Below are 12,904 nucleotides of genomic sequence, written 5' to 3' on the forward strand. Positions count from 1 at the left end.
TCATCAACAGAAAACAAACTCAACTGCATCTTTAAAGGTTTCTTGTCTCATAATGCTGAGTCAGGGCATTCTTTTCTTTAATCCTACACATTCTTGTGTATATATTATGCCTCTGGCTTTGTGTTTCTATGGGATCCTCTGCATGTGAACTCGTGCGTCTCCTTGTCTGTTTCTATGGGATCCTCTGTATGTGAACACATGCATGTGTTTCCTTGTCTGTTTCTATGGGACCATCTGTATGTAAACATGTGTGTCTCCTTGTCTGTTTCTATGGGATTCCCTGTATATGAACATGTGTGTCTCCCTGTCTGTATGTTCTTCCTGCCCTTGTTCTTCGACTCTTTTTCTTCTTTTTGTTTTGTCCCTTTCCAACTTGCTTATATTTTATTTTATTACTGTTCCTTAGATGCCGGCTTGTTTTCCAAAGAGAGGCAGAAAGGTTACAGAGCTGGATGGGAGGGGAGTTAGTGAGGAACTGGGAGGAGTAAGGGGACAGAATACCATAATCAGAATATATTGTATGAAAAAAATCTATTTTCAAAAAAAGAAAAAAGAGAACTCAATACATGTATTTCCTTTGGAACACAAACTATTGGACAATTGTGCAAACAGGAGTATTTCTTCCTAGAGAGTCATGTTCTATTATAATTCTCTTCTTATTATCAAAATACGTATTCATATTCTTGCCATTGTCTGGGCCTCAGAGAGTGGAGTGTACTGTAGAAAATTCTTAAAATACAATTCTAAAATAAGCAGGGCTCTTTTTATACAGTTCAAATTATACCCACTGTTGAAGATAAGTAAAATCTGTGAAAATAAAATATTTTTTATTTTAAATCAAAATTGTAGATGGTTCACTATTGGTTTAGCATATAGAATCATATCTAGTTAAAACACATTTACTGAAAAAGTCATGACCTTACTTCAAAAGACACATATAGGCTTGTACACAAACACACACACACACACACACACACACACACACACACATACAGAGCTGTAATTTTCACTTTATATAGAACCTTAAGGGATGAATGTATCATTTTTATGATTCTGTTTAAATATTAACTGAACTTTTAACTCACTGACTTAGGGGTTTTGATCTTGTCACTAAAATCAAATCCATTGTGCACTTAAGTAAAACATTATAGATAACATTCTTCTTCCTAAGATATAATCAAATATCATTCAGTATATCTATACATCATATATATATATATATGTATATATATATCAGCTATAATCATAATTCATCAAAATACCATACCATATATCATAAAAAGCAAAGGACATATTTCAAATGGAAAAGAGAAGAACTAAAGCTAAAATATATGTAGTTATGACAGGTACAGGACATTAGTCTTGCTTAAGAAGTTTATGAATAATTACAGAACTGTTTCCTATATATGATTTTACTCAAACCATAAATTCTTGAAGAAAATTGCATATACCTTAGATTATATTTCAAAATGCAAGAAAACCATGCTATTTACCTGAACTATAATTAATATCCATTATTATCAACAAAAACCATTTACTGAAGTTTAAGTGGTCCACAAAGTTTTGTTTTATAGTTACAGATTACTGACAGAGATATCTTCTCAAAAAACAACAACCATATCAATGTTCAAAGATACAAATTAAATACATTTTTCATAAATATAAATGTTCAAATTCATGAAATAATTATAGTTTAATGAATGTAATGTATGTTTTTCTTTAAACCAATGTGACTAGAGTTCATGGAATTATGATTTCAAAAGGAACAAATTAAAAATTGTATTACTAGGAAAATCAACATTGCTAGAATCAACAAAATAAGTGAAATTCATAGTTTTCTCAGGTCTCAGGTTAAAAATAATCCTGGAAAACTCTCTTAAAACCATGTGTGTTATTTTAGGCAGGAACTATAACCTCACCAATAATAATCACAATAACATACTTAGTCTGCACTGCCACCAAGTGCCTAAACCATTAATTTAAACAATCTGTCAGCAGCCATAAGTAGATACTTCCTTTGCTGCAAGTAGCTATTTGCAGACAGGATAAGAGCAAATCACATAAGCCATGAATAGTTAAAAGAGCACCACAGTTTAGACAGGACACTTAGATCTCAAAAGCATTAATAAAACTTTAAGAGTCCTACCAGCTCACGGGGAGGTCATGAAGTCTAAAAATATTGTTTAGCTTGTAGTCAAATTTTGCTGGACAAAGGTTTTCTTTATATGCGGTCAAGTTCGGATCTGGTTGCATATCTGTGGGAAACACCGAATCCTGGTGGGGGAGGGGATGAAGAAAAAGCTCTTTGTTAGATATCCACCACACCACTGCATATACTGATACTAAGTTATTTCACACCAAGTTCTAACAAAAAAAATATTGTTATAAATGACTCTTACCATCAATCCCTAATATCCCACGGCAATTTTGAGAAAATACACAAGAAAGACAAAATTTAAAGCAAGGCACCTATTTGTTTCATGGGTGATTTAGCTCTAAGTTGCATTCATATTAAAAATTACTTGAAAGCCTTTCCTCTGTGGATAACTGTTAAGTACAATATAATGTCTTATATTATTTGTCAAATGTCATTTTTTGATAATCATTCAACCTTAACATCAATTTCATTTCAGCAATCAAAGCCTAAGGATTCATGAACCACATTTGTCCTCTGTAAATGATATGCCTACAAATACTTTCATTGGATAGCAAAGTGACACTTGCTAACAGGTTAATTATGATTTTCTTACTTAAATCCAAGGAAATAGGACTAATTCAAAGGTATATGCCAATGGTATAAGATTTATATAACAGTCCTTTAAATCACAAGCATTAGTACTCACATTTCCATTTGTTAGTTAACCCTCTCCCCACCAAGAAAACTCTACAAGAAAGGAATCTCTTCGATGAAGGCATGTTAAAGATAGTCATTCAGAATGGCTTATATATTAACTGTTTAAATACATACACACATGAAAGCAAGTAATTCTGTAATATTTACTTCCTAAAATTGCATTGGAAATGGGGGCATATATTCATTTATGCGCTCAGGCATTTATTCAAATCATATCTCTAAAAGCTATACTCTTTCAAATAATATTCTTGAACAAAGTCAATAACAATTGATGCCCTCATGGAGGTTACATTCTAATGGATTCCTTATATCATCAGAGCTCGAAAATATCAACCAACTTCTGTAGGTGGAATTATTTTCTGATTAACAAAGTAATATGTATCCACATAGAAATTTTACACACTGTATAATACTACACAGAAACAAACCAATCCTCATCTCACATCAAGATATAATTACTACTCACATTTTGGTTTAATTATTTAATTTCTTCCCCTTAGTCCCCTTAAAAGTGGGACCATAATTTCTTTTCTTTTTGAAAATTATTTTTGCTGTTATTGTTTCTTTTTATTGAAAAAATTATTTACCGAAAAAAATTATTTTAATCATGTTTTCCCCTCCCCACTTCCTACAAGATTCTCACCACCTCCCTACCCATCCAACTTTATGTTTTCTGCCCTCACCTCAAAACAGGAAAACAACCAAAAGCACACAAAGAAACACACGACAACCAAAACCAAAGCAAACAGTAAGACCACTAAAATAGAAAATGTAAAATAAAAGGCAAAATGAAACAAAAAGTCCACAAGATACCACTGAGTTCCTTTTGTGCTGATCAAGATACTCCTGGGCATGGGAACTACTCTAAACTGTAGTTCATGTACCCATTGGCAAAAAAAAAAAAAAAAAAAAAAAAAAAAAAAAAAAAAAACTTTTTCCAGCTGTCATCAACTACAGATAGCTTCTTGGTTAGTGATGGGTCTCCATGTCCACTTCCTCATCTCAGCACAGGGACCCATCCATCTGGCTTGAACTTGTGTAGATCTTGTGCATGCTACACAATCTTTGTGAGTTCGTATGTGCAACAATCTCATTGTATATGCAAAACACTGTTTACTTGGAGTCATAAATCACTTCTGGTTCTTACTCCTCTTCCACGTAGATCCCTGATCCTAGAGGAAGGAGTTTGGGGAAGAAATTACATTCAGGACTGAGTTTTCCTAAGTCTCTTTCTCTGAACATTGTCCATTTGTGGATCTTGGTGTTAATTCCACTATATGGAAGAAGTTTCTCTGATGATTGTGTGAAGCACTGATCTATGGAAATGACAATGTGACATAAGGAGTCATTTTATTATGTTCCTTTAAAAGATTAATATGAGCACATTTTCTCCCAAGATCTATGAACTAACTCATCTTAGGTTCTGGACTACTTGAGCAGTATCAAGTACAGGTTCCATCTTATGGAGTGTGCTTGAAAAAAAAGTGGTTTGGATACTCCTGTAACACTTGTGCCACGGATGTACCACTATAGCTTGCAGGCAAATCACTGTTTCAGGTTGCAGAGTTTGTACCTGTGTGATATTAATGATTCCTTTTCCCCTACAGTAGCATGTAGAGTACCTTCCAGTGTCATAAATGCTAGTCAGCAGGTTAACACTTCTAGTTAAGCACCAGCTCTATTTCTTTGTGCTTGATAACACAGGTGTTGTCTTCAGAAATAGGGCCTTACCATCAGCTTGGTGAGAGCAACCCACAGCCTTGGCCATAGCCTGTGATGTTTGGTGGTTTTGTTGAGGCCCCTTTGGCCAAAGACCCGACATAATGTAACTTATTTCCAGGAACTGGAAGTTTCACTTGGTAGCATAAAATGTCTGGTTGGAGCACTGAATCCCCTGATATTTGGTAACTTTATTTAGATTTCTTTCATATATGTATATGCTTTAGGAAGAATATACAACAGTGAGTTGACACATAGTTCTTCAAATGGCCCTAAGATGATAATTGTCCTTCCCCATATCTCCTCCCTATTTAACCCTCCTACTCTAGTTTGGTCTCTGTGTTTCCAAACACCACTCTATTTTTCCCCCTTCCTTGGGAGATCCTCTACCACCCTCTAGTCCCTTACTTAGTACCTAACATCTGTGTTCATTCAGATTATAGTACACATATGAAAGATTAAAAGCTAACATCCACATATAAGAGAAGAAATACAGTATTTATCCTTAGAGGTCTGGGTTACCTCATTCAGGATGATTTTTTTCCTAGCTCCATTCATTTACCTGTGAATTTCCTAATTTCATGTTCCTTAACAGCCTAGTAATATTCCATTGTGCAAATGTACCACATTTTCATTATCCATGTATCAGTCAGTGGTATCCAGGCTATTTCCAATTTATTATGAATAAATTATGAATAGAGCAGCAATGAATATGGATGAGCTAGTGTCTCTGTAGTAGGATGTAGTTTGGGGAACATATGCTCAAGAGCAGGATAGCTAGATCTTGTGCTACATTGATTCCCAGCTTTCTGAAGAACTGTCACATTGATTTCCAAAGTGGCTGTACAAGTTTGCACTCCCACCAGCAAGGAATAAGTATTTCCCTTTTGCTCCATCCTCAACAGCAGGGGCTGTCATTTGTTTAATTAATCTTGGCCATTCTGATGGATGTAAGATGAAATCTGAAAGTAGTTTTGTCATTCCCCTCATGGCTAAGGATGTTGATCACTTCTCTAAAACTTAGAGTCTGAGTGTTTCTCATCCATTTGAGCTTCCTCTGTTAAGAACTCTCAGTTCAGTTCCCTATCCCCGGTTTAAAATCGGATTGTCTTCCTGATGTTTAGTCTTTATATATTTTAGATACTAATTATCTATCAGATGTGTAATTGGTAAAGATATTTCTCATTCAGTAGGGTGCTCCTTTGCCTGAATGATGGTGTCCTTTACCATACAGAATCCTATTATCTTTATGAGGTCCAATTTATTAATTGTTCATCTAAGTGTCTGTACTATCAGTAAATTGTTCAAAGGTGTTTTCCTGTGCCAGTGAGTTCAAATATATTACCCACTTTCTCTTCTATCAGATTCAGAGTATCTGCTCTTAGGCTCACATAATTGATCCATTTAGAGCTAAGTTTTGTGTAGGGTGATAGACGGGTCTATTTTCATTCTTCTACATGGAGTCACCCAGTTTGGTCAGAATAATTTATTGAATATGTTGTCTTATTTCAAGTGTGTATTTTGACTTCTTTGTAAAAAATCAGGTGTCTGTAGTTATATGGACTTATGTCTAGGTCTTCAATTAGATTCTATTAATCAGCATTTCTGTTTAATGCCAATACAATTCTGTTTTTATTACTATAGCTCTATAATGTAACTTGAAATTTGGGCTGGTGATATCTCTAGCAGTTGTTATATTATTCAGGATTGTTTTAGCTATCCTAAGCTTTTGTGTTTTCTATATAAAGTTTTAAAATGTATTTTTAAGTTTCCAATTGCATTAAATCTGTAGATCACTTTTGATAAAATGGCCATGTTCATAATATTAATCATACCTATCCATGATCATAGGAGATATTCCCATCATCTGGTGTCTTCTTTTGTATATAATTATATCTGCAAATAAACTTCTTCCTTTTCTATTTATATCCCCTTGATATCATTTAATCAACTTATTGCTCTAGTTAAGCCTTCAAGTATTATAGTGAATACTATTGAGTGTGGATATCTTTGTCTTGTTCCTGATTTTAGTGTTCCATACTTTGTGTTTCTCTGTGTATAGGTTGATGTTGGCTGTAGGCTTGCTATAAATTTCCTTTATTACATTGAGATATGTCCCTTCTATGCAAGAACTTTTATCACAAATGGATGCTGTTTTTTGTCAATGGCCTTTTCTGCATCTAATGGTTCTGTGGTTTTTGTCTGATAGTCTGCTTATTTGGTAGATTAAGTTTATCAATTTATGTATATTGATCCATCTTACATTTTTGTTAGGAACCAACATGATCATGGTGGATAATCATTTTGATGCGTTATGGGATTCAGTCTGAAAGTACTTTATAAGAATTTTTGCATCTCTGGTCATAAGGAATGCTGTTCTGTAATTTTCATTTTTGAGGAATCTTTGTGTGGTTTTGGTATTCATCAAAAAGAGTTAAGGAATGCTTCTTTAGTTTATATTTTGAAAAGAATTTGAGGAGTGTTGGTGTTATTTCTTCTTTGAAGATTTGGTAGAATTCTGTGCTAAATCCATCTGGACCTAAGCCTTTTTTTTTTTTTTTTTTGGAGGGAAATGATGGGGCTTTTAACTATTGTTTCTATTTCCGTGGGACTTTGTGTCTGTTTAAATTATTTGCTTGATTTCTATTTAACTATGATAGGTTATATATATCAAGGTTTTACAATTTGGTAGAACATTGATTTTTTTTATTGTACATCCTAATGGTTCTCTGAATTTTCTCAGCGTCTACTTCAATGCTCCCCCCCCCCCTTTCATCTCTAATTTGTTAATTTGGATCTTTTCTCTCTGTCTTTAGTTAACTTGATAAGGGTTTATTCTGCTTATTGATTTTCTCAATGAACCTTTTCATTACATTGATTTTTTATTGTTTATTTCATTGATTTCAATCCTGAGTTTGATTATTTCATGACATTTCATCGTTGAAGGCATCATTTCTTCTTATTGTTCTAGATCTTTCAGATGTGTTGCTAAGCTATTAACATGAGATCTCTCCAGTTTCTTAATGTAGGCACTTAGTGCTATGAACTTGCCACTTACAAATATTTTCATTGTATCTATAGGTTTGATATGTTGTGTTTTCATTTGCGTTTCATTGTAAAAACATTATAACTTCCTTTTTTATTGTTTTCTTGACCCCTTTTTATTCATTAGTGAATTGTTCTGTTTCCATGAGTTTGTATACTTTTTGGTGTTTCTGATGTTGATATCCACCTTTAATCTGTGGTGTTCAGACAGGATGCAGAGTATTATTTCAATTTTTGTATATCTGTTAAGAGTTGTTCTGTGTTGTAGTACATGCTCAATTTTGAAGAAAGCACCATGAGCTTCAGAGAAGAAGGTATATGCTTTCTTTCATTTTGGGGTGAAATGATCTGTAGGTTCCTGCTAGCTTCATTCGATTTATGATATTTTTTAACTCCAGGATTTCTTTGTTTAGTTTTTGTTTTGATAACTTGTCTATTGAGGAGAGGAGAGTATTGAAGTCACCTACATTTACTGTATGAGAGGGACAATGATTTCTTATTCATCCTGAAGTTTCCATGTAATGCTATCACAGTTACATTTTCATGTGACATATCATTCAGTCTGTTTTATAAAAATTATAAATGCCATATTTTGTATAATATATTATTTTGTCTCTTTTGTGGTATTCCATGCTATAAACAGAGGTTTCTGTCTATAAACATGTACCACATAGATTATTTTTCTTAAAGCACAAACACACTTTCAGAAACATAAATAATTAATTCAAATAAAGCAAATATTTGACAAAAACATGAAAGTTGTTCATAGGTATCTCTTCAGAAATACAATGCCAACTTATACTCCTAATCAGTACTGTGTTAACAATGCAAATACACATATATGCACACAGAAAACTACATTCCTTAAAAACATTTATATGTATCACTTTCATAAGCATTGCTATTAAATTATATAAAGTTAATAAAATTGAGCATTTAATAAAACGTTACCAACTTCTGTCACCTATTTCTAAGCATAGAAGAAAATATAACAATAACTAAATAGGTATTTGAAAGAAGATTTTCAAGAAAAACAAGCCAAGCCCTCGTTATAGTAATGCTGTGTCAAGATGCATGCACAGAGACAAAACCAGTAACTCCAGTCACTCAGCCAGCATTTCAGGAGACAACAGCCAAGCAGTGATCAGGGAGAATCACGAGGTCAATATAAACTACATGAATAAGGACAATGCATAGAGGACAGAGGAAGGACAGTCAAGCTGTAAACTATCCTTCCAAGCCATTTATTTGTATTGACAATGTACAACTGGGGAGGCAGGTGAGGTTCTCAGGGGTATGCTTCACTGGCTAGTGGCTCTCAACTCTGTGACTTGAAATCATCTCACAGCTCTAAAACCATACCACAATCACTGGTCGCACCCCAGACCAAATGAGTAAACATTTCAGAGTGAGGCTCCCTAGGTGTTGTAACAATCAGGTCTGAAAACCAGACCTTTCCTTAGCAATTCAACTATGTCATGGAAATGTGAAGTTAGGCAAGCTGTTTAACACATCTTTAGGTATACTTTATCAATGGTGAATGATGACCAAAATCTTCCCTAGTTTCGAGGCTACTGTGAGTGATAAGTGACATAATCCTTGTAAAGCTGCCATTGATTGTTTGGCACCCAGTATGTCAGAAATAAACATTCACTATCTCTGTTGATGTTTTTAGTATATCTATAGTTAGTAACCCATGATAATTCCAACAGGTGAATAAATTCATTTTGAACACTTTCACATTCTATTATAAAATATTCCACATTAATCAAATTACAGGTTCAATATTCTCTTGGGATATTGATGGAAGAAGACTTGATTTTAGAAGGTTAACACTATTTGGAATCTTAGTCCCATATCAGTTAACTGCTTATTTGTCCCAAAATAATGAGTAGGTTTGAGCTTCACGGTCCAGCTGTGATTCAATATAGTTTCGCTGTTTATTTTCAAAGGATGGAATTCATGTTGCTCCTTTCTCTTCATATCTGGGATGTTTCAGGCATCCCATGTATCTAATTATATGGGCAAATCAAGCTATCTATCCATTCCTCATGAGTGTCTGGGTACCTAAGCTCCTACTGAGCTATAGCGTCCAGACTATTTAGTACAGATCTTTCTTCTTTGTTACATTATTCTTTTCTTTCCATTCAACTGATATTCACGGGAATTACTCTCAAGCAATTTTGAGCTATAAGCTCAAATTATTCCTCCAGATAACCTTTGAGTATTTAGTCCATGAGAAGCACTATGTTAAGTGTCAGGTCCAATCAGAGCCCAGGCTGCTGCCGGGGACTATGTCTGGATCGATGGTCCTTCCGCAGTCAGGGTCTCTGATGTTCATGGACTGGCCTGGGGTTTAGGCCATATCTTATAGCCCTCTTGGTGTCTGAGGACCATGCTGCCGCTGGGACTATGGTATGTCATCTGAGCCAGGGCCCCTGCAGAGGGCCATGTCTGAGTCTGAGGCCCTACCACAGCCAGGGTCTGTGTTGATGTCTATGACTCCTGATACCATCAGAGCCAATGCCAATGCCAGGGGTTTGGGCCACCACCTGGGGCCATGTTGGTGTCCAAGGGCCACACTGCCATTGGGGCCATAGTGACATCTGAACCTGGGCTGCTTCTGAGGGCCAGGTCTTGGTCCGTGGTCCTATCACAGTTATGGTCTGTGATGTCTGTGGCCTATGGTGTCACCAAAGGCCACATGGATGCCCAGAGTCTAGCCTGCATCCTGTGGCCATGTTGATGTCCAAGGACAGTGCAGCCACTGGGGCCATGACATCGTCTGGGTTAGGGCTGCTGCTGAAGGCCATGTCTGGGTCTGTGGCCCTACCTCAGTCAAGGTCTATGTTGATGCTTGTGGCTCTTGATACTATCAAAAGCAAATACCAATGCCTGAAGCCATGTTGGTGTTCAAGGGCCATGACTCAGGGCAATAATAGGATATCTGAGAAGAGTTTCAATGAGGGCCCAGTGATAATGGTGTGTCAGAGGCCTTGAACCAGACCACTGACTCATTGCAATGAACATTTTGTGGGTGGGGCTGACCAGACAAAAGGGTATACTGTCTGACACACTACAGCTCCCCATGCTACTAGGATGGATGAAGAGATGTTGGAAAGATGAAGGAGCAAGATGAGTTTTTGTTTATTTGGCTGTTTGGTTGGTTGGTTGGTTGGTTGTTCGGTTGGTTGGTTGTTTGATTGATTGGTTTTGTTTTGTTTTTAATTAATTTTGGGGGAAGGCATACTGCAGGGGTGCAGAGCAGATATGGACTGACTGGAAAGTGGGCAGGATTGGGATGCATGATGTAAAATTTCCAAAGAGTCAATAAAGAATTATGTTTTTTAAAAAAGTGTCAGGTCACAAATAGAATGTATTTGTTCCATTCAGAGTGACGTTTACTCAAGAAAATTATAAAAATTAAAAAACTTTTTCAGTCAGTAAAATGCTCATTGACAATAACTGAGGGCCTGTGTTTGATCCCTAAAACCCATGGGAAAAAGTCAGGTTTGGTAGTAAATGTTTGTAACATCAGCACTGAGGAGGCAGAGACACGAAAAATCTGAGCTCATTGGCCATCCAACAATAGAACTAACTAGCAATCTCCAGGACAAGAAGAGACCTTGTCAACAAAAATAAGACCTTGTCCAAAAAAATAAGGTAGATGGTACATACCTTAGTTTTTTTTTTCCCCTGTTGCTGTGATAAACTACCCCCAACAAAATCAAATTCATGGAGAAAGTTTAATTTGGCTCAAAATTCAAGGTTCTAGTCCAGCATGGTAGGAAAGTCAAAGCGACAGGAACTTCAGGAACTGGTCAGGAATGAGAGCACACAGTTGCACAGTTCCTTTTATCCAGTACAAACTCTGGAATTCCATCCACAGAATGGTGCCACCCATAGTAGGGAAGCTTCCCCACCTCAACGTAATTAATACAATCTCCCACAGATGCATTCAGAGCCTCATCTCCCAGGTGATTACAGATTATGTCAAGTGGAAAAGTAACATTAAACCTCACAGATCTGGCCTGAGAAACAACACTCAAGGTAGACTGCTGACCTCCACATTTGCATGTATATACATGTATGCACACCATCACACATGTGTGCACCTACACACACACACACACACACACACACAACACACACACAAATGTACTATCTGAAAGCTAGAGGAGAAATATGTAAAGAATATTAAAGTGAAGAGATAAGTAATAAAACTATCAGAACAGAGAACATATATTTATCAGTAATTACAGATATTATAATTATGTTAATAGATGAGAGAGTTAGATCTGATTGATGTAATATTACTAATTGTGCCTATGATTATGTTGATAAGATGAAGATGGATGGGTGGATATATAGATGGGTGGGTAGGTAGATATAAGTAAAAAAAAAATGGAATGATGATGAAGACTTATTACTACAGATGATTAAATCTGATAAATGATAAAATTAAACTTCATATATGTAGTGAAAAAGCCAGAGCTACAATATAAGAAAATTCCCTTAACTCTAGCAACAAGATAAAGTACCTAATGAAACAGTAATATAAAATATTTCTGAATTACATATATATATATATACATTTATATATATATAAAACAAATTTTATTAGGTTGAATACTTTGTGGACTCAAAGTCTGTCAGATGGCTTTGTCACACATGTCATGAAAATTGATATGAATATTTAATTCAATTCAAACCAAAATTTTAATATAAATTTGTGGCTTTTCTCTTATAAGTTGTGTTCAACAATCAATCATGGTGCAAAATGGTGGATCATTGGTCATTTACATGAATTTTTAAAAATTCAACCTTAAAAGATTAATGTTTTAAGGTATAATTTATTGAAGATGAACTAAATTGAAATAAATTTTAATGAGACATTTCTTTTCTTTCATTAATTCCCCTCATAGAAAGATATTTACCAGAGATGAAAAAGTTGTGCTAAGGCTCTGGCTTCTCATTACTTCCTTCATCACTCATCTGGTCCATTACCTGCTGGCAAATCTCACACGCCACTCCACTACCCAGGAATGACTGACAGCTGACATTATCAGCAAGACTTGCTTGGGCTAATTGGCATTCACAGGCTAAGTTTGAAAATTACAGTGAGCCAGGAAAAGCATTACTTATATATTTGTTTGCTCTCTTAACCTTTATTTTTGTTTATATTCTTAGGGCTTTAGATCTTAAGAAAAAGCAGTACATTTGCAAAATGCTGTTTTCCCAAATTGCAAGCATTTTGTATTTAGTGCTATTAAACTCCTAATCATT

General features: G+C 35.3%; 1 protein-coding gene across 2 annotated transcripts in view; it reads right to left on the reverse strand.

Annotated features, from left to right (window-relative positions):
* Spag16 (sperm associated antigen 16) overlaps window positions 1–12,904 on the reverse strand; it is an 836,224-nt gene that overhangs the window by 715,720 nt on the left and 107,600 nt on the right. For both annotated transcript variants that reach the window (XM_037210300.1, XM_037210301.1), the window contains one exon: window positions 2,147–2,274. In XM_037210300.1, coding sequence (XP_037066195.1) covers window positions 2,147–2,274 — 128 coding nt within the window. The remainder of the gene's footprint in view (window positions 1–2,146; window positions 2,275–12,904) is intronic.

The sequence above is a fragment of the Peromyscus leucopus genome, chromosome 13 (genome assembly GCF_004664715.2).
Source record: "Peromyscus leucopus breed LL Stock chromosome 13, UCI_PerLeu_2.1, whole genome shotgun sequence".
Lineage (NCBI taxonomy): Eukaryota > Metazoa > Chordata > Mammalia > Rodentia > Cricetidae > Peromyscus > Peromyscus leucopus.